Source organism: Lethenteron reissneri, chromosome 9 (genome assembly GCF_015708825.2).
Source record: "Lethenteron reissneri isolate LAM-NWPU_2019-01 chromosome 9, ASM1570882v1, whole genome shotgun sequence".
Taxonomy (NCBI): Eukaryota; Metazoa; Chordata; class Hyperoartia; order Petromyzontiformes; family Petromyzontidae; genus Lethenteron; species Lethenteron reissneri.
Window position 1 is genome coordinate 4,763,670 of NC_083787.1, and position 23,723 is coordinate 4,787,392.

General features: G+C 38.9%; 2 protein-coding genes across 4 annotated transcripts in view; one reads left to right on the forward strand and one right to left on the reverse strand.

The window, feature by feature from the left end:
• The window catches only part of PHKB (phosphorylase kinase regulatory subunit beta), a 197,446-nt gene extending 186,025 nt beyond the window's left edge, over positions 1–11,421 (reverse strand). For 2 of the 3 annotated variants that reach the window (XM_061548725.1, XM_061548726.1), the window contains exons 1-2: positions 11,322–11,421; positions 2,342–2,469 (exon numbers count right to left, since the gene is read on the reverse strand). In XM_061548725.1, the coding sequence (XP_061404709.1) occupies positions 2,342–2,426 (85 nt within the window). In that variant the 5' untranslated portion in view covers positions 2,427–2,469; positions 11,322–11,421. The remainder of the gene's footprint in view (positions 1–2,341; positions 2,470–11,321) is intronic. The other variant, XM_061548727.1, reaches the window with a different exon arrangement.
• A 1,312-nt stretch (positions 11,422–12,733) lies between these two features.
• ITFG1 (integrin alpha FG-GAP repeat containing 1) overlaps positions 12,734–23,723 on the forward strand; it is a 192,730-nt gene continuing 181,740 nt past the window's right edge. The window contains exons 1-5 of the mRNA XM_061548724.1: positions 12,734–12,950; positions 16,138–16,213; positions 17,553–17,683; positions 19,401–19,452; positions 21,715–21,795. Coding sequence (XP_061404708.1) covers positions 12,776–12,950; positions 16,138–16,213; positions 17,553–17,683; positions 19,401–19,452; positions 21,715–21,795 — 515 coding nt within the window. The 5' untranslated portion in view covers positions 12,734–12,775. The remainder of the gene's footprint in view (positions 12,951–16,137; positions 16,214–17,552; positions 17,684–19,400; positions 19,453–21,714; positions 21,796–23,723) is intronic.

The window sequence follows — 23,723 nt, forward strand, 5'->3', positions numbered from 1 at the left end:
AAAAAAAAGGGCACACACATTGAGTGAACTGGCAGGGTCGTACAAGCTGGGGTAAAACGTGGGATACTCCCACCTCTAGCACGACAACAGGCCGGCATGATTGACCAAATACACTATGGAAGGGTTATCTATTTTTACTTTCCCCTTGTGGAGGTTCTACTGCCGGCAGTGGCGTGACCAAGCAATTGTAAGGCTGCCCCCCCCCCCCCCGTCTGCCCAGTTACACACTGAGTGCGCGTTAGCTGGAGAAGTGAACGCGTATATTAGTGCACACTTCTGCTGTGCTGTATGTCACCATAGGCAAGCATCGCTCAGCCTAAGAAAATGCTCTATTGCGTACTCTAACGTAAGTCTTTCATTTGTATAAAGGTGTCGGTTTTGTTGCCAGGTAAAAGGGTAAAAACCTATTACTATATCTTTAATTTTTATCTTTGGTTTGAAAAAAACTCACACACAATGTGAACGTTTTAGCAGTTAAAAAAATATGCAAATTTTGTACTTGCCAATTTGTCACTCCACAAATTATGTTTTCGAGTCGTTAATTTCTCAGCTGAAATGGGATATGAATCAGACATAATTTATGAACAGAGCTAAACACACTCCTTCCACCCTTTACAAAACAAATACTTCCTTGAGGGTAGTTTATTGATTTAAGTTATTTTTTTATAAAGATGAAAAGCCTACACGATTTTGCCATGTATTATTAAACTGCTTCACGTGAAAATCATTTGGATTAAACATTCAGACTTTGGTCGCTTGATGAAAATAGTGTGTGTGTGTGTGATACAGTGGATGGGTGCCCCAATTATAGGCTAACCAGCAAGAAGGCCCGTGCTGTCATGAATGGCTTTGGCATGACACCTAGAGTTCGTATAAAATGTAAGTCGAGCTGTGTGCTAATCCATGGACTCTGCTCACAAAAAACAATTTACATCGCTGCTACAATTTCTCTAATGCGTGAAGATACATCACCGTGATTAACCTTCTGCATACGTGCACATGGTTAAAGTCATCTAAATATCAAAGTGTGTGACCTTCGATGCATTTAGCCTCTCAGAGACAAGTTAATTTGAAATCAAGACGAATAAGCCTGATGTTCTCCGCATTTGTGTCAAGGGCACTAACATGATCAATGAAGCCACGGGGCAGTTTAATTGATTTATCAACGGATTTCGTAGCGCACTTAAATTTCCAACGCATTAATTCGGCACGTACAAAGCAGACAAATTCATCGTACCGTTTAATACAGAGTAGAGTCTCCACGCATTACTTTAAAGAACCACACTTTGCAATTAGTTCCATGTAACAAGCAGTCAAAGATAATTCCAAACTCTACTATATTGGCAATGCACCGCTACCAATTTTGTAGTTAGCTGCACTGTTGGATGTAATCGCATACAAAAATTTTCTTCATGCAGTGTATCAGGCATCATGGGTTCTCACTAATAGCGCTGGTACCAACAGTCTAATTGGGCTCAAGGGTCTTTGTATTCATGTACCTCAACAAGACGTCGTACAGTTGAAGACCAACATATGTCTGTACGGTCACTTGTGTTGAAAAAGCACATTTAATATGATTTCAGACATCCGTGTGGGTGTGTGAATTTTAACACAGATGCATCACAATGGTGGTGGCTTATATTTTGTTGGGCAGCACATGTCCAAAATATCACCACGCTGCAAAGTGGGCCCGCTGAACACACGAGCTGACACGCACATCTAACGTTCTGAAGTCAAAACATTGCAAGTAAAAAATGCAAGAGACCGCACACAAAGTCGAGAGAGAAGATTAGTTTGAATACGTGCAAATATCAGAGGATTAGCATTAATCTTAAAAATACATCTTCCCATAAGTCACCAATTGAAAGTAAACTGTACATGTATGTATAAACACACATGCACGAAGGAATGTATGTAACAATTTATTTAAATAATCTTAAATAAGCATTTAATTTTATCCAGTGTTTTTGTAAATGACGTGAACCCTTCAAATATTCACAAATGGAATGTTTACTTTCCCAATTTAGAACATCTAGATGTATAGAATCCAGATTTTCATTCGTCAAAATTATCCTTCTCAGGTTCTCGGTAGCAGCGACATTGATCCAACACTAAACGACACTGGGCAGGTGTATCGCAGAAGTACTTTGCAAATACCAAAAGAAACGTCTTTGTTACTTGGAGAAACAACAGCGCGTTCACGTTCATCGCTCACTATTTCCAAACGACGGCGAGCGACAGCGATGCAACTACTATTCGAGGCGAACGGAGTTTCATACATCCTTGGCATGCTTGACGGAAAAGTGGAGGTTAGTTAAATCTCGAAGCAGAAAGAACTCACCGGCTTGGAACTGGGGCACGCCTTGCCCCTCAGCATCCTGCGAACCCAGCCGCTCCTGACTGTGGTTTGCGCGAGCGGATGCCATTGGAAGCCTGATTCTAGCGAGCAAGCGCGTTAGTAAATCTAATCTGCAAGCGGAACGACAATCACAATGTTTAACGTGGTTATTTCCATTGAATCCGAGAGAGAGAGAGAGAACGAAAGGACATCAGAAGAAAGGGGTGTGCAATGTTTTAAATGGGCGATGGGCCACCCCAGACCTTACAGGCCATACACATCCCGACCTTTCCTTCATCAGGCAATCAACATATGTGCAATGCTGTCCAATTTGTAAGTGAGGAAAATTAGTAGGTGTGATAAGGTGGCCTGTTTCTGATCTGAGAGTTTTAGAATCACCCATGCCTTCGCTTTATTCATGATCATTATGGCACTTAATATTGCATTACACCACTGCGTATATATGGTGTTCTAAACAGCCAATTTAGGTGCTTACTGATTGATCTTTACCATAAAACAAGATTTCGTTGAAGAGTAATATGTGTATGTAAAATAAATAGTGTATACACACAATGAATAATATCACAACCAGGGAAATTGAAAGCATTGTGATCAAAACTGTTTTACTTTGAGCCATAATGGTCACGAGCCAGTCACCGCACACCTGTTTTAATCGAGACATGGTTCTTTATATGCATATTCTTAGGTTTTTTCGGTAATTTTAATTTTATACCTATGTGACTTTACCGAAAAAAACCTAAGAATATGAATCCTTGCAGTCACGAAAACTTCTAATCTAGAATCTTTATATGCAGTTTGCATCAATTCACCTGTACAATAAATCAATGCCCAGCTGAAAACAGCATTCAAACTCTTTCTTGAACTTCCCTGTGCGTGCATATGTGGCAATCATTATTTTATAATCCGATTGTGCCTTAAATTATAAGCAAAGTTTTAAAATATCTGCTCACTTGTGTGGATAAGCATCGTCAATCTGTAATGCAAAAGGTGAGCCAAATGAGGTTCATCGGCATGCACCAGTCAACTAAAATCTGCAGAAGCCAATCAGCAATGTAAAGCATTTGCCAGTGTGCTATGGGGGACTCAACCCAAAGGCATAACACCCTTTTTAGCTGTTGTGGTAGGGCAGCAGATCATTTGCCATTCGTGGCTTCATTTTTTACCCAGGCGCTTGCAGCAGACGTTAGATTAAAGGTTGATTCGGGGCAAGCACAGTGTAAATATCACGGCACATCTAATGTTGTCAATCAGAGCAACAAGTCACCTTTTTGTGATAAGATTTGCAGGGGAGATTTTGATGTGGTTCCATTTTTATTGCCCGACTGTAAAATGCTGGCCACCAGTGATATCGCACTGTTTGGCTCCTCTTATCTGTAAAAAGGACATTTCTAAGGGAGCTAAACAAATTGCCATTCTATATGCCGATATTGAATACTATTACTTATCTTATAATTTTTATTCATAGGGTGGGTGTAGGATTAAAAGGGGAAAATGTATATATAGTGGATGCGATGCCATGCCAATGGATTATATGGGAAGGAAAAGTTATAATTCAAAAAATATAAATCACATCTGACCATGTAAGTCATTTGATCACACTAAAATATCCTTGAAAATAAGGTGCTTCATATCACTGTTTTTTTTCCTGGCTACCTATCCTTTCAATAATACGAATTGAGTCTTTTTAAAACATTAAAACATATCACGTACTTGTGGTTGGGTTCAGATTTAAGCTTGTAAAGATATTTCATCAATTATATTATATTGATTCATTGCCAGCAATATGACTTGTCTTCCAAAAATGACATTTTGGTGGGTTATGAACAAATTTCAGGTAGGTTACATCAGGGCATATATAGCTTTTATTTGTTCAATTAGACAGGATCTTTTTAATAAAAAAACTTGCCTGCTGTTATATGTAGACTTTCCCAACAAAATATTATGATTCATGATTCGTTTATTGCAGATTTATTGGCCTTGTAAGTATAATGTCAAATTATGTTTTACCATCAACCTCCACAACTCAACAGAGCAAATTAAATAAAGTTGTCACATGGGCAACTATGCCAACTGATTCCGTTCATCAGCAAAACAGAAGTGATGAAAAACAGAGGAATATTGACAATTTTATAAGATACACTCAACATGACATCAAGCATCGTCAGATTTTAACACATGTTCAGTTCACAAATGTGTTTCAACTAATAACGAATAAAAAATGTGCCTATTAAAAGAGACTGCGGCATCTAAGTAGAGTAGAATTCCTACAAACACTACGACTTCACTTGAAATGTGGTGTGAAGATAAGTTGGCAGTGTTTTAATTTCAGCAATTTTCGGTGTTGGCCCTTTAAACTGTTGTTTATTATCAAACGTTTGAGAATTTTCTTCACAAATATCCACATGGCGCCAAGATGAACGCAGATTTTAGACAAGTCACACAGTGCAAATATACATCCAATTAAAAATGAACACACCACTGGCAGCATAAAGAACCATGTCCTATTAAAAGTAAATTGGGAAATGTTACAGTAACCAAGCAGTTTTAATCATCATTAATTAGCATCGTTGGAATATATTCAGTATTATTTTATAAACCGTAGATCAGTTTTACACCCATCCACATAATTGGTACATTTTTAGAAGGAAACAATGATTAAAATGAACATCATTACATAAATAATTAACATGCTATAGTTATTTTAACAGGTGAGCGTTCGCGACCAATATTATCCATAATAGATGTTTTTGGATTAGATCGCGTAAATATAATTGTATCGTTAAACCCGACTCTGGCCGTCGCCTGATGAAGCTAGTTTTAATTACTGGCGAAACGTCGTACTGGAATTGTAAATGTTGTGGGCTTACTCTTTAACACACCGGTGTGCTGTACTAGTAAATAATTGGCATGTTTTGTTTATGTGACAAACCTTACTAATTGGCTGTGCCAGGCGGTGGTGGGTTTAACGGCACATTTACGTGATCTAACCCAAAATACCTCTAGTATGCTATAGTTATGTTTGTCACATTCAAAATGTTGATCCAGATGGTTATTGCTTGGTAGCCATGCATAATAGAATAGCATTTCAAAAGTTGGGCGCACAACTACAAAAAAAATCACAACCATTATGAAAGTGCAAGTTATTGGATCACAAATTTGGTGAGTTTTTGTTTACATAATCCAAAACAAACGCAAAGCTTAAATTGAGAAATGCGAAGGCATGAGCCTGCACATTGCCATTCTCTGTTCAAATATTTTTTGTCAAAAAAGCAGCTAAATGTGAAACACTCTTGCTGCTGGTGATGACAATGGCAGTGTTGGCGATGTTCGTGTGTTTTTTGTTGTAAATGTGGTTGTCAGTGAAAATAATGCTGGTGATGGCGATGGCATTAAATATGCAATTTGTTAAAAATAGTTACTGTTTCGGTTTAAACACGTGGCTAAAATTGGCAATGAGGTATTGGTGTCATTCACCCAGACCCTTTAACCCGTATCGATTCGATGAATCGTCTCAATCTTATTCAGGAATGTTTTTGGTTCATTTCATTTAATGCAGTAACCACAGGGATTATGTGAACCCAAACAACATATCTGAATCGAGAAATGTTATTTTTTTTCACATACCATTTGATGCACGTATTATGTATGAGCTTTTAAGATGTGTTATGACTTGGGCAGGTGACTTGGAAGCTAAAGCGCTGATATGGCAGTGCCAAGTTCCTGGGCTCAAATCCAGCCAGGCACCCATCAATATAGCGGGGTGTCAAGTAAAACGAGTTCATAGTTTCAGCCTCATCAACAATAATGGCGAATAAAAATACATAATTTAGTTGGGTTTGAAATTTGTCTCAAGTCCAACTGGGTTTAAAAAAAACATCCTTTTGGTAAACAATCTCATAGCAGAGTACATGGGAAAGTGCACCCCCCCAACTGTGCTTAGGATAAAAGCGCATTATAAGATATGTTTGGTATAATTCCTGCGGAAAACCTCTATGTGAGATTTCAAAATATGTTTTCATCACGTGAAAGAATGCTCATAAAACAACCGGAATTCATTGGGAAAATATTAATCTTTTTTGGAAGGGATATTAACTATGAAGTGATGCATTTTTATACTTTTATAATCAGTTATATCATTATTACACTTTAATCTGTTTCCTTGCTAGTTAATGAAATTACGTTTAAATGTTCACTGCTTATGAGCAAAGAATGTGTTGACTCAAATACATTCATTTGAAAGGAATGCTTTAGTGGAAACTTACACACTACTGCGAAATACAACAGCGCTTGTCAATATTAAAATAGCAGACTAGGTCAGACAATTTTTTTGAAAGGGCCCTCATAATGAAAGTCACAGGCTACAGTGAAGATGAGATGCGGACATGATAGTAATAAAAGTATAAGAATAGGTTTTCCCCTTTTTTTGGCAAAAAAAACAGGTGTTAAGATGTTAAAACACCAAACTGAAACCTTTTGCAAGGAATCATGTCTGCATTAACCACAATACTTGTGGTGAAAATACAAACAAAAACATACTCTGACAGTACTGTATATGCATTGTCTTTGAAACTGAATAGTCCACACCAGACAGCTTTCTTTAGAGCCTCGTCTCAAATGGTGTTAGACCAGAGGACGCCAAAAGGCGTACAGGACAAAGATGATGCACTATCAGAGTAATGAGAGCTCGGGGTGAGCAGTTACACACCATGGGACCTCCTTTGCCAGTACCAAAATATGAGAATAGGTTTTCACCTTTGTTCTGGCAACAAAACCACAAGTATTTGTGGTCAATTCAGACATGATTCCTTGCAACACCTGTTTTGTTGCCAGAAAAAAGGAGAAACCAATTATTATATTTTGGTACTGGCAAAAGAGCTCTCATTACTCTGATAGTGCATTCTCTTTGTGCTGTTCACCTTTTGGCGTCCTCTGGTCTAGCACCGTTTGAGAAGAGGCTCTAAAGAAAGCTGTCTCTGGTGTGGACTATTCAGTTTCAAAGTCAATGCATATACTGTAAGAGAATGTTTTTTTACCACAAGTATATGTGGTTAATGCGGACGTGATTCCTTGCAAAAGCTTTTAGCTTGGTGTGTTAACATCTTAACACCTGTTTTGTTGCCAGAACAAAGGGGAAAACCTATTCTTATATTTTGATACAGGCAAAGGAGGTCCCATCGTGATGATAGTTATAACTGTCCACAAAGCATGATCGTGGAGAAACCAATTAAAATTTAAAAAAGTAGAACGTTTGTTAATGCATTATAGCCGCCACGTAATAACACGAGCTAGTTAGCAGTGGAACCTGGCTGATCAAAAATGTGGTCCATTTAACTCGTCAGGTCTCCTGTTCTTCTTCATTTACTATACACAATATTACGGTAATTCACGCAGCTTTATGATAGTTGAAATTGATTATTGAAGCATTAGGATGGAATCAGGAACAAGCTATGAAAAAAAGGTTTTTAACAAGTGTATCACAATTATAAACGTGTATTTCATATCTCGTATTGTTATACTTTAGTTTGTATTATTTTTGCATTGTTCTGTGGTCTTCTGCCAAAATACATAATGTAACTATCTAATGCAACCCAAAGGCAATTTACAGGATCCTTAATGGAGGAAATGAGTTATTGATGTAATGAATTAATCGAATGGGAACAGCTGCTCCTTTGATTTGGTTGCCAAACTAATTTTAGATTATCTTTTAAGTGTTTCATAGTGGTATAAAAAAACTCAAAACAACGTTTTCAGAGAAAAGCAAAGAACGCAAATGCTAAAGTTATTACCATTCAAACAAATTATTGTATACATGATTGATACTCATCAATTATTAAATTGCCAGCTATGCTATCATGGTGAGTGGGCACGACTACATCATTAGTGTCTCCATCTCAATTTTCTTGCAGTTTAATGTAAAACATTAAGGTAACGGTACTACTATATTTACTGTGCAATAGACGATTAACTGCAAATACAACTGAAACGCTACATGTGCAAGAACACTGGGTGCGATTAGCACACAAGGTTGACTGCAGTACCTCTTGTTAACGTGAACAGGTTGATAGCAACGTGTATTATTATGTTTATGAAGGAAAGGGAGCATGCTGACACAATTACAAGCATGGCAATTACACCCAGTCGATGTCTCATGACAACTGTGCAGGATTATGCCGCCGTTTGTAAAATGCTTGTAAGTTTTTTAACACGTAGGCATTTATCGCGACCAATATTATTCATAATAAAGATTTTTGAGTTAGATCGCGTAAGTGTGAATGTGTCGTAACCCTCCACCACCCGACACAGCCAGTAAGGTTTGTCACGTAAACAATGTGCCAATTGGTTACTACTTCAACCCACTAGTCACTAGTGTGTTGGAGAGTAAATGTTGTGGATTTAAATGTTGTGGATTTATTCTAGATTTGAAGCTTTCGTGACTGCAAGGATTCATATTCTTAGGTTTTTTCCGGTAAAGTCACGTAGGTAAAAAATTAAAATTAATAAAAGTAAAAATAAAATAAAAATCACGACGTTTACTCTCCAACACACCGGTGGGCTCAAGTAGTAATTAATTGGCGCGTTGTTTTTTACGTGACAAACCTTACTGGCTGTGTCGAGTGGTGGAGGGTTACACTTAAGCGATCTCACCCACAAAACATTATGGAAAATGCTTGTAAGTCAAAAATACACACAACGCATAGCGAGAATTCCCAACACAAGTGAGATACAGATTCACTGTTCATGAAAACTATGCCACGGCGTTGCAATTTTTTTCAGCATGAAAATTGTGCATAAAAGGCCACCAGTTTTTTTTATTTGACTACTTTAAAATTCAACAAAACGGTGGCTTTGTGATATGCAGTGGAAATTCCACATTCCCATGGCAGGTGCCTTTCTTTCGATAGGCCAACCGCTATATTCTTGGTTCTTACGGTAAAGTCACGTAGAAGGGAAACAATAATGTTCTGTAGTCTTCTGATGATGATTGTGTTGCAGTCGAAACGTCGTGAGAATTGCATTGTTTTATATTTTTATTATTTGATTGTTTCCCTTCTACGTGACTTTAAAGAAAGAACCAAGAATATGAATCCCTACGGTCACGAAAGCTTTAAATCAAAGGCCAACCACTGTTGGGACAAAAATTTGGGTCTACGCAACCAGGATTTGAACTCACAAGTTATAATTCTTCCAGTTCTGAGTGAAGTTAAATAGAAGAGTCTGAGATTATGCTGAAAGTATAAGCGCTGTCATTGTGGAATGAGTATTGTAATAAAACAAATACTCCAAAAGGTCCGTCGCACCGCATACATAATTAAAACAGCATTCGTTTCTATCAGTTTGAAAACCTCCTGAACAAATGGTTTTTCAGCAGCATTTGCTTAACGGGCCACATCTAGAAAGGTTTCCACATCTCTTAGCTGTATTGAGTCGAAGGGGTGCTTGCCTGTAACAGCAGAAAACCCAGCAGCTATAGGGCCCACATACTCTGCTCATGAGCACACAATGTCCAACAGCGGTTACGATTTTGCCTACTACTCTCATGAGAATGGACCAGGGGTACATATACAATTAAATTTTGACTTAAAACTTTCGTGACTGCAGGAATTCATTCATATTCTTGGTTCTTTCGGTAAAGTCACGTAAATAGAAAACTAAAACATTAAAAATTAATAAAAATAATAAAAATTAAAAATCCACGTTTCGGTCGTCGATCAAAACGTCGTGGGTTTTTTTTGCTTTTATTATTTTAAATTGATTTGTATTCCATTTTCATATTTTTATGTTTTGTTTTCTATTTACGTGACTTTACCGAAAGTACCAAGAATATACCTACAATTAGTTTATTTTATTTGATGATTTCACTGGTGCATGAAAAGCCCGTGGTTCACGTTATGCTGTCACTCAAAGTCACCCGCGATCACCATCGATGATGAGCTTGAAGGCCAATCTCAATAAAAAAAACACAACTCGCCACGCGTCCCATCCCTTGCACACCGCGGCATCAATGTTGAGTGGAGCTCGACTGTGGAAACCAGGACAAGCACTGTCGGGGTCAACCAGTAACCATTACCGTAAGGACACAGCACACACTATGGGAACCTCATTTGCCAGTAAAAATATGATAATTGTTTTTTACCCTTCTATCTGGCAACAAAACTGACACCTTTTCACAAGGAGTCATGTTTGCATAGACCGCAATACCTGCAGTCATAATACAAACAAAAGACATAACTCTGATAATGTATGCACTGTCCTTGAAGTTGATTGGTCCACACCCGAGACAGCTTTCCTTAGAGCCTTTTGGCGTCATCTGGTCCAACCCATGTGAGACTAGGCTCTAAGGAAAGCTGTCTCGGGTGTGGACCAATCAACTTCAAGGACAGTGCATACATTATCAGAGTTGTGTTTTTGTTTGCATTACAACTGCAGGTATTGTGGTCTATGCAAACATGACTCCTTGTGAAAAGGTGTCAGTTTTGTTGCCAGATAGAAGGGTAAAAAAACAATTATGACACAGCACACGTTTGTTTTATAGAACTCCTCGAGATTATTCAGTTAATTGCAATCCCGCGCGACAAACACAAGCAATTGTTGATGTTGTAACCACACAAGGTTTAGCGTTGTCGTGTTTGCGCGTGTTAGTGTGACTACCTTAGCACGCAAGAGGCCATACCTGTCAACCCCTTATCAGTGCCCTACCTTATTACAGACCAATTCACACACCTTATTGCTCACCCCGTGCCCCTTATAAACCTCAACGTTCATCTTACAAAGTCCCATCACAAGGGAGAAACACTGACATTGTTGTTATTTTGCCCGTATTGAAACGGCTCAACGCCGTACGGACCTGCAATGTCAATTGATTTCCCTGTCACAAGAACGTGGAGTGACCCGTACGGGTTGACAGGTACATGGGGAGGAGGAGGATGATGATGAGGAGGGAGAATAATCCTGAATTCCAAACCTGCTCGGACAAATTTCACCTTCATCGGCCTGGGCACAGACACTTCGGCCATGCCGCCGACAACTCGACCGACCTCGCAAAGCTTCTGGCCCAGACTGACTCCTCCTACTCCTGCTGCTGGTCCACCACCACCACCACCACCACCCTACGTCATCAAAAACAACACGCGGAGTTGGCGGCCATGCTCGTAAGGGACGGGCAAGGAGGCGGGTGGTGGTGGTGGGGGTAGGGAGGCAGAGGCACAACTTGCGAAGCCAAACGGCGCACTGCGATGACGTCAGACGCAAGGGCTGGGGCCAGGGTAAGCGGGTTGTCATGTGTGTGGTTTTTTTATTTAAAGATATCGTGTGACTGCAGGGATTCATCTTCTTGGTGATTTCGGTAACGTCACGTAGAAGGGAAATAATAAAAGAATAAAAATACTAATGAAACTTAATACAATTCTTATTTTTATGAATAAATATAAAATCAAACTTAAGAAAATTCCTATTTTTATTAATAAATAAAATATGTATTGTTGAATTTATTTTATTTTATTATTTCCCTTCTACGTGACTTTACGGAAAGAACCAAGATTTTTTTTGTATCAACATATCGCACGCGTTATGTTGGACTTCTTTCGCGCCGTGCATAGCCAAACGCGTTCATTTGGAGGTGCATACGTTTTGTCCCCTAAGTGAGATGATGGACGATTGAAATCGATTACGGTTTGGTGGTGGACTGCATACCTGTCAACCCCTTATCAGTGACTACTTTATTACAGACAAATTCAGACCTTATTGGTCGCCCCGTGTCCCTTATAAATCTCAACGTTCATCCTACAAAGTCCCATCAGAAACAATTTCCCTGCACACGAATAGGGGTGAAGTGGATGCGTTGACAGGTATGGGACTGTGTTGTCATGCTCCTGAAGATGTAAAGTTGTTATGTTATTAGTAGTTTAAGTCACAAACTTATTGTTGGATGTTCCCCACATCAACACGACCCTTAAGCGGTGTTTGTCCTTAATGTTACCCCCCCCCCCCAAAAAAAAATTTTTTGTGGAAATTCCACATTTCTATGACGAGTACTATTGATGTCCCTCACATTCACAAGACCTTAAGCGATGTTCGTCCTTAAAGTTCCCATCCCACCCACCCAAAAAAAATACACTTATGGAAATTCCACATTTCTCTGGCGGGGACAAGTACATTGTGATCATCACGACCTTCAAACACAGTGGCCGTATCGATTATCCTCAAAGAGAACAGCGCTTCACAATTCATACACCGCATACGCCGATCCTTGCGCTCCTATTGGTCCAACGCCACAATAGGGTGTGGCTCGCGCCGACCAATGAGGAAGGGCGAAGGTTTCACAGCTCGGCTTGTGCGCTGTACGAAATTAAACGGCGCCTCATTCCGCGTGTAAACACGGAAGTGCGAGGTTTTTGCCGTCGCACGGCGATCGTGAGGATGGCGCGACTCGTCTCGGCCGCGTTCTTGGCCTTCTCTTTGCTTCTTGAAGGCGGCCACTGCGGGCTCGTGAACGTGACGGACAGCGTCTTCGGGCAGATCGGCCGCGGCTCGCTCGCCGCCTTCGGCGACTTTAATTCTGACAAGCAGACGGACGCGTTTATTGTCACCGACAGTAAGGCCCCAACGCCCGCCCGCCCGCCCCCCCCCCCGCGTCGGCTGACTGAGCTGCCCGTGTCGGTTGCACGTCGGCAGGCAGCTCTTCTAGGCAACGGCTAAGGCCGCGGTTTGTCGTGAGCATTCTCGAAGCACAATTTCGGTATTTATCGTGTGACAAAGTGAATTTTGAACAGTATACGCAGACAAGTAGGCGCGCGCGTACGAGATAGTGCGTCTGAATAATTTTTACAATTGACGAAAAATGTGCGCCTATGTTTTCCATAGCGAATCAATTTTGGAATGAATGAAATGCGACAAATGAAACGAAAAAGGCAAACCACTAAACATGTTATGACGTGCACAAACGAGACAACACAGGTGACACAACACAACCCTGCAGACGAGAAAGCACATCTAACGCAGTACAAAAAGATGAATAGTACAGATATTACAAACCAGAAATTGTGTCGAATCACCGGGATATGGTCAAGAATTGTATTGCTACAAACGCCTATTCGCCTTCTGGACCAGTGTTTTCCGGCAGCGTTTAAGCAGGCACACCCTGCCTGGCCTGTTTCGAGTTTTTCTTGAGAGTCGTCAGCAAGGCGTGACTTGGCAGCTGATAGTAAAAGGGACAATTCCTCACCATTGCCTCGTTGTATGGTATTTGACCCGGCGAATAACTTGGTGATAACAGCTGTGTCCGAATAGTGCGATTTGAGTGTGTAATGTTAGATAGCTCTCCGGTGTATTTTGGGATCGTACCGTGTGCTCTTTAGCGTGTGATGTCTGACGTTTTGCTCCACGTGATGGGGAGCTAAATCAGGAACTCGTGGTCTCGAGTTTTCTCCAGGAACTCAAAACTCCCATCACGCGGAGCAAATCGCCGGTAGCGAAGAGTGCCAACCCAACACGCGGTACAATCCGGAAACACGTCTGAGGGCTATTCAGGAGAACTGCAAAAAAAAACCCTACTCAGTAGAATGTTAATGTAATCATCACTGCTTTGACTACAACCGTTTACATACCCAAGTTGTCAATATAGAAGCTGTGCTTGTCCACAGATGAATAATGGATTCCCCGCGTCATTTGGGTAATTTTACTACACTGGTTAGCAGCGTTTGTTGTAGAAGGGAACATAGAAGTATAGTGCAACAATGGATATTGCTGCACTGAGATCTGTCACCTACTGTGTAGCCGTACAGCCTAGGACACATGTAAAGCACGGTGATCACCTATCCGAACATATCTCCAGGTCTAAGTTTACATAGCTTTCCAGATTGGATGGTCATAGTGCAGAAATAACACCCACAAACGTTAGAATCATCATTCAGTCTTGCGAAGAATGGGTCTTTGGGGTTTTAGACAATTCAGGCAGATAAGACTTACTCAATCAGTCACCTCTGCTGAATTACGACAAATATGCATACTGTAACATCCCCAAAATTCAAATTGACCACCTAGTTTACTGTTGTGGCAATTCAGCTTAAGGTAGGTTTCAAGAACTTAACGAATAGTGGGTGTACAGATACATGCTTGAATAAGTTTCCACTATCATAACACTTAACTGAAATATAAAGTTAAAACATTTCAGTGACTTATGAATGGGTTTTAAAATTACAATATCTGCCTGCAGTCATACTGCCTTTGCAGCTATCTTTTTAATTAGATGTGATTATAGAAAGCCTGGTAAAATATGGCCTTATTTTTATTTTATTCTACCTGTACAGTCAAACTCATCCGACGTCTGAATAACATCAACTCCTATTATCTTTAGCAGCTGAAGGGTATCAGAAAACTCCGATTATACGTGCCCCTTTTCATCCTATTACCCATGCTTTTTTACGGACAAGAGTAAATTTAAAGGTAGCATTGCAGATAAGAGGGTGTGCGATCTATGTCCCCCACATTATCGTGAATATAACATATATATTTTAATTTCAAATGCGTATTTAGAATTAAAGTTTAGAAATACAAAAAATTTCTCACTTTAGTTGAAGAACAATGTATATTTTGTGGCACAGCAACAGTCATTGCCAAATACAGTTAGTAATTTACTTGGTTTTGTCAGTGGATTAATCTTACCCACCTTTTAACACTTAAAAAGAAAGGCAGACTTTTTTTTCATGTTTAAAAATATAATGCAAACAGAATTGTAACGTGATCACATTTAATATGGTTGTCCCATGCCTTTGCAACCACAGTTAAGAGTCGTGTGACAGAAAATCCGTACAAGTGGCAGATTTACTAACACCCCCCTCCCCCCCCCAAAGCGTGTACCTGTACATAACATCACTGGAGCGGAATTATTGGCACGTGTGCAATCAGTGTTGGACATAATTTGTTTCAGAATTGTCAGCTCCTTGATATAGAGGTGATCCTGATAACACAAATGTTAAGCTTGTAAAATGTAACATTCATCTTAACCTTAACTCCAATCAAGGCCTTGACCCTGACATGAAAATCAGTGACAGCCCTTCCCTGAAGGGAACATATCCAATCTTGTGTCCATTTACTGAGACCTGGAAAAGTCCTGTATTGAGTAATGTTTGTACAGAATATCTGCACAGGCTGATGTAGAGTGCTATCTTTTTTTAAATCAAATAACTGCAAATACATTTAGTGTTTCCCCTATGAACATACAATGTAAGGCAATCCCTGCCAAAATCTCGCTGCAGAAGTTATTTTGTTGAAAATCACTAGTTTAGGTATGTCCTGCTAGAATCAATGTTAAAGGTGCAGCCTATGAATGACTTGCTCACTCCACTGCGGGCAGATGGGACTTCAATCGAGGAATCTATAAATAATTCGGCCTGCTCTTACATACTAGCCAGACGCCTTTGAAGAGATGGCAGTACCCACACTTTACTCCACCACACGTGGGTTGTTGATTGACTAACTTTGGTGTCGCTATTCATTCTGCTGGACGGATAGAGGCAGGGGAGGGGATTTTAAAACTCTTGCCCATTGTTTCAACTGTCACACCAGGAGTTCGAACTGTCACTTTTTGGATTCCAAATTAAATCTGATAGCGGTTACACGCGAGCATTATGACAATTTAAATGTAACGAGGCATTGTAAAAATATGAATATACGCTATTAAGTCGATCTGAGCCCACAACTCATAAAATGAAGTTGTTTATGAAAATAAAGGTTAAATTTCACTCAATAACCATGCGTGTATGTATGTGTGTGTGTTGTAGAGAAGAATGTGACCATATTGCTGTCTGGAGGAAAGAAAACGTACTTTTCAAAATACCTCTCCTTCGCCGCAACAGAGTAAGAAAACCACACACAACGCTGCCATGTTCCGCATATAACCAAGGCTTCGTTTCTTATGGAATTTATTCCAGGGACCCAAACCCCTGAGACCTCCCTGCTTCTCAATATGGGAATATTTTACAGAACCCAGCACCGACTGATGTTAACCCTGCATATAACAATCAATCAAGTTATCGATTAAAATTATTATAACATGCACGATACATTCACTTGTACATGTGAGAATAAATTAATCTTTACAGTCTACGCAACATTTTATGAAAATGTCAATTAGAGCTAATGGAGTAAACGAGAAAGATGATACAAATTATTACAGATGGTACTAATGAGACGGACAGAGCATACGCGACAGGTAGCAAACGGACCAAATTTTACTGCTATTCGAGAAAAGACGGTGCATGGGATTGAGTACACGACCCAGTTAAAAAAAATGTACAGACAGTACAGTGATGCACAGCGCCAACTTGACAGTGTAGAGAAGACACGTAAAAAAAATACAAACTACGAATGAGACAAGGAGATAGAACAGACTAGACAACTAGTAACGACGAGACGGACAATACAAATATGAAAGATTACACACGAGACAGATGATAAAGATAGATGAGCAGGACAAATGAGATACAAAAATGAGATACAAAAATGAGATACAATACAAGACGAAACAAATGAGGCAAAATATTTGGAACCAAAAATCAATGTACAACACAGGAAATAATGAGTGAAGCATACACAGTATAAATAATGAGGTGGATATAGAGAATTATTATTGGTATGGCAAGAAATTGTCTATTCCTCAATAGAATTGTGGCCCCAAATTAATGACTCCGCTGTTGGTAGGCTGTCAGTAATTACTGGCTTAATAATTTTACACGTAACGTTACATGTTGTTATCTCATGAAATAAATACTACTAATATGATGGTAAATAATGTTTACCTATCTGTTATAGCTATTTAAAACATGATTGCTATTTATGCTGTATACATTATATATATCAAAAACTCGATTAATAAATATTACTACATTTGTATTGTTGTGTCCCTTCAATGAATAAAATGACTGTACGAAAGTATTGTATGGAAAAAAATACACTAATACTTTATATGTGAACGTAACATTACATTTATTGAATGCAACTACTTGCTGTGTGTGTGTGTGTGTTTGCTAACCAGGCAGATACTATCGTCTAATTAAATATGAAACCCTAGTCTTATATAAGATGAGGTCAAGGTCTTGAACCTGGAATCCCAGCATTTCTGGCTCATTACCCTCGGCAGCAGCATAACATTATCGGCTGGCCAGCCCTCCTCACGATGTTTCTCCTTCATCTGCAGCGATGGAATTGTGACCAGCGTGGTACCAGGTGACTACGACGGGGACTCGCAGATGGATGTTCTCGTCGCCACAACACTCGATAATGTATTTCAGCAACTCACCGTTTATTGGGGAAACCAAGGGAAGACAGGTAAAAACACTTATTAAGTAATTATGAAATTTTGAATAGCATTCATATTTATTTGATACATTTGGATTATGTGCCATTATTAAAGAGCAAGGCTATCACAGATGCTATTTTTTTGTGTGTAGACATGTATAGTATGTCAGTAGGGAAGGAAATTATAAGTGATATTACCAAATTAATTAAAGTAATTTGCTGGTAATGTCCAAATTTCACAAATTTGGACTGTAATGCAGGCACATATGGCCTACCTACTCTGTTTTTTCAAGAGCATCACAAGATTTTAACATACGCTGGGAAGAAAGACTGAATGTATTGATAGCAGTTAATGCACCCACGGCATTCACCTGAGCGGCCGATGGGCTCGACTTGTGACCCCGTGCAACAAGCGGCACATTTGCAATCGCTTGGCTTAGTCACCATCCGGAAATTAACAAACAAGGCTCTTCTTCTTGGTTCTTTCGGTAAAGTCACGTAGAAGGGAAGTAATAAAATAATAAAAATAAAACATAATAAAATAATATTATTTTATAATAATTATAAGAAAATTATATTATTTTATTATGTTTTTTTTTATTCCCTTCTACGTGACTTTACCGAAAGAACCAAGGAGATGAATCCCTGCAGTCACGAAAGCTTTAAATCGAAATAAAACAAGGCTCTGTTTCACTGCCGACAAAAAAAATAAACAATAATTTAGTCTATCAGCCGATGAGTATTTTAGAGAAACGTTTCCCAGCGGCTGATGAAACTTGTTTCATATTCATCGACATGCTAATGTCCAAACAAATTAATCCATACTCCTTCCAATTTGTTTTAAATTTTTCTAAAGCCATCTCCTAAAAATAAATTACCTGGTCGGTCAAGATGGCCCAGTCAGGTTATTGTGTAAAGTAGCAATACCTATAGTTTCTGAAACTTTTACTTAAAAAAAAAATCCTGAGTAAAACCTCTCGTTTTTGCAAGTACATATATTTACACCCCCCACTCGTATATCATTGACTTGATTGCAAAGTGCTTTCACTCCAAGATGTCTTAATCTCCAGCCTAGCTATACAATGACCCTTGCGCAAAAATCCTCTCTAGCCTGTTAAGCTTATTAATTTGTAAAATGAAGTGCACAAATTCCTTACTTGTAATTATCTAATGAACAAATCCTGTAAAAATCTCATCATCACATCCAAAGTTATATTCTAAATGGCAGATGCAGATGCCTTGACCAAGCCATTATCCAAATTGCATTCATTGCTAAGCAGAATATAATTTTTTTCTTGGATCTCACTTGTTCCCATTATGCTGCTGAATGTGTCATATAATGCATTTAAAAGTTGAGTGATTGATTTCAGCATAGCCTGCTACTTTGTGTATTGTGATGAACGGACTTAGATTTCCTTTTAAGCATATGCAGCTGCAGCGAATGCACACCCAGTTGTCAGGAAACTGATGTGATTTATTGACCATTGCATGGGTGTAATGGGATGTGGAAGTGTGGTTTAATAATAACCAAGACGGAGAGACCAGAAAAACAAGGATTCTATGGCAGGGAGCAGAGACCTCTTTATTGAAATGCTCACAAGTAGTCAAAAGATTCACTGGACTGCCGGGAAATTTAAGGACACACCTGTATGACGTCGAGTCAAATGCGAGAATTTGTTGAAGTTTCATGTTCTCATGAATGACATTTTGTTTTATACCCACGTGGACACGTTTTCTGTCTTTATAGAAAACCACACGAAACTGGAGCAGCTATTTAAAGACGAGCCCCTCGTATTAGAGTAAGTATTATATTTGCTCAGTCTTCCAGGAGTTATCATCAAATTATATTTTTAATGACTTCCAGGATGACAGCCAGATTAAAATAAATAACTTGCAGACATTAATTATACAAATGCATTTAATATAGACGTCACGTTATGGACCAGCGCATAAGTCTTGTCTCCATACGAGGACTTGGCAGTGGCTGATTCATACATGTTACATGCTAAATACAGTGTAATTCATTACAACGGCACACTTTATATATATATAGGCATGAAGACGTGATCATCTTGACAGCATATTCTTCACAAGAGGTATGGAGACCACTTCAGCCTCTCCATTCTTTGCCAACTGGCACAGGTTTATTCCAGACTTTTGTCAAATCCGAGACTTGCCAGTCTAGCATGACCAGTTATCCATCCAGCAGTGGCCTCTCTCTCTTTCCTACATTTTTACTACACCACGTGCTTTTTGCGTGTTAGTTTGTTGTCCTTATTCCACAGCTTCGATTAGCGTGGTTGACTATGCACGGTGTGAAAGAAGTTCAGACGCTGTCTTTCTGACAGACCTGTTCTTCACCTGAGGACGGCTGCTTGCGTTGTGGCTGAAACGTCGTGAGAATTATTTTATTATGTTTTATTTTAATTATTTTATTATTTCCATTCTACGTGACTTTACCGAAAGAACCAAGAAGATGAATCCCTGCAGTCACGAAAGCTTTAAATCGAAATTTAAGTTCAACATACATATGTACATTTTTGGACCAGCTGACCAGCACTTCCGCTCTCGACATTGCCACGATTGATTATCCAATTTTAAACCAAGCAACTTTTTGCAGAAGCTCCAAATACAATCCCCAGTTGCGATAGCATGATGCCGTCCATTCACCGTTCTGTTTAGGAGATACGGAGAATACTGCGGAATAAGCCATATCTCCAAGGATACGCATTTTGAATGCATCCCAATGGAATAAAGCTTATAAATAAACTGTATAAATATACTTGCATTAGTGTGTTGCAGCACAGCCCAGGGCCGGCGCAAAGCAGTGCAAGCACTCCATCGCAACCTTCCAATTGATGCACCAGCCACTTTGTCACAGCTTGTGCCATCCTCAAAGGGAGTTAAGAGTCTGCTTTCCCATCTGGTTAATTGCTTTCTTTCCCAAGATATGAATTTTGCTAAAGTTCCTTGACCAAATGTAGCTGCCAGAACGCCTCCAAATCCTTGCAAGTAGGGGACTATTTACACTACTGCCATATGTGTACTTGACTCGGAGTAAGAAGTTCTTTCTTAATGTTATTTTACGTAAATGTTTTGAATTGTCACGTGAAATTAATCCAAAGCTTTAAATAATAACGTGGCTTACAAAACATATTTGAAGCTCAAAACAAACCCATGAGGTTCACACATTTATCGCTTTATCAGGAAAAAAATGACCATGTATTCCTATTAATCTATTGTGTTCTCTGAAGAAGGTACTTTGGCCAAAATGTCAACTCTTATATATTTTAAGACCACATTGTTATTGATGAATGTCAGTTACTTTTTTGTGAATTGTTAAAGTGCACGACTGCCACGCAGTAGCATCACCAATTAATGTGGTTAATGTGTGTTATCATTGTAGTTTTAATATGCATTCATTTTTCGGCTAAATTTAATAAATATATATCCTAAGAATAAATTATGATTTAGTCCCGAGCACTGGACACTGTGTACTGCGTTTTAGTTGGCGGTTTCACGATTAGTAATTGCCTGGCACAACATCGCTTATTGGTTCCACATTTTTATTGTAGTTAGTGTTGCCTAAGCTGTATTTCACCCACGTTTCTCTCGCAGGAGAGAGAACATTTTATTCCATCATTTACGTTCATTTTACCGTCACTACCCATTGCCCCATGACAGATTTTATATTTAATTTGCAGATGCCATCGTAATAGAATACATGCTACCTTAATTTTGCTATTTTAAATATTTTCAACCTTTGATTACATAAAAATAATGAAAATGTATGACAAATGAGAACATTTTACATTATGCAATATACAATATGTTTGAATATGAAATACCACTTGACGCGACATTTACATAAATATTGCATAAGTACGTGGATGCGTTTGCGTGTGTTGGGCATGGTGCTGGCCACCCACCTACCCCCTCGTGGGTGGCCTGCACCAAGGTCGTGATCGGCCTTCACAGTTGCACGCTAACAGCACTTGGCCCAAGTCTGCCATGGCTATACAGTGGATCATTGTCATTGTCTTTTTGTGTGTGCTTAACAGCTTTGATGGCGACATGATACCAGATGTTCTGGGAGAAATTAAGGGAGAAGAAAAGAGTTCAATTTGTTTCCTGAAAAACAGGTAATGGTGCAAACTTCCACTGTGCATGATAGCAGCTGTACATAGAGAGAGAGAGTATTCGAGGCAGCAATGTTAACATCAGCACAGCTGTGAGCTGTCAAATGAGCCTTCTGCTGTGCATATGACGGAGAGGATGAGGATAGATTTTGGTAAATAAAAAAAAACGCACAGAAACAACATTGCATTTGTAAGTGAACCCCTGAAGGAAGATATATATATATATAAATGCAATGCTTTGCTATTTGGTTTTGTGTGGCGGTTGCGTGCTGTATTGTATTGTCAACATCAGGTTTGCCCGCCTTGTTTCCCCAAAATTAGCAATCACATTCTTCTTAGGTTTCCCCCATCTGCTGCTTTTCTCTTAATCTCTTCGTAACAATTTTGATGGTGTCTCTTTGCTGAGGTCATCCACGCACATTTTTTTTCTCGGTGCACCTCTTTAGCTGCACGTATTCATCTTTTTACGAGATTAAGTTGAATTTTTATTTAAAGCTTTCGTGACTGCAGGGATTAATATTCTTGGTTCTTTCGGTAAAGTCACGTATATTATTTTATTATTTCCCTTCTACGTGACTTTACCGAAATAACCAAGAATATGAGATTAAATTGCATCTACGGCACAGTATTGTCTTTCCACATGTCCCGCAAATGCCATTTCACTCTGCAATCGTGGTTAAAAAGACGATCGGGTTCATGACAATTATTTGTGAACCCTCTTTGTTATTTATTCTGTTCTTCCAATTAATGTTCAGCATTCTCCTGTGGTTTTCACACCTGATGATGATTGCTTGTGTTGCAATCGAAACGTCGTGAGAATTTTATTGTTTTATATTTTTATTATTGTATTGTTTCCCTTCTACGTGACTTTACCGAAAGAACCAAGAATATGAATCCCTGCAGTCACGAAAGCTTTAAATAAAAAATTGATACTTTTAATTTGTTTATTTTTCCATTGGTAAAAGTTAATCTTCATTTGATTTCTAACAAACGTCACTTCTTAGAATCTGTTTGTTAGTTGTTATTAACTGCTTGTAACAAACTCTTTGATTCTGGAATGCATGCCTCATCAACTCGAATGTCCTCTATATATCGTTCGTGATTCAACCATCCACGTTCCTGAGTATTTGTAATCGTCAAGTTGTTGAAGTTCTTAAACTTTTTTTAATCTTGCACTTTATTTATCCAGAACTTGAATTATCACCGTAACGTTAGTTTTCGTCTTCTTCAATGCCATTACATCATTTTTATTTAATTGGTTAATTTTTAATTGTTGATCTCGCCTATCATCGGTAAGAATAATATCTGTCATCAATTTATCTTGGGTTATTTGCTTTCATTATATTCGTACCGGAATTCTTATTTCTACTTCCTCGATATGAAAATAAGTCGTTGTTGATGTTACAACCCAGAGAATGAAGACAGCCTCATCTTGAGCCTCGTCTCATTTCAAACTCCGTAGGCATTCCTTCGCTTGTTCCTACACTGCACGTGCTTTGGCTCATTTTATTCCCAGCCACATGTCTTGTATCAGAATGCCCACACTTAATCTGGGCGGTTGTTGCGAATCGCATCACAATTTAATTTCCAGCTTTTTCATCTGAGTGCTTGAAGTCAATTTTGTATAATCCTCATTTTTGAAAGGGGTATTCTATATCTTCATGTCCATGCTGGCTGTGAACTCGAATTTAAGTTCTGCTCTTGATTGATATTCTTTGTGTATCTAATGCTGTATCTTTATATATATATATATAAATACAGCTTAAAACAAGCGATAATGGTTACGCAATATCTTGCACTTTGTAATTGCAAACATTCGCATAAAAAGAGCCCAGCAGTATTGCTGTGTCATTGTGTTTCTGAGGTATTTATACGCATGGCAAAAATCAAATAACTCATCTGAGTCTAATGCTGGAGCATATGCTTGTATT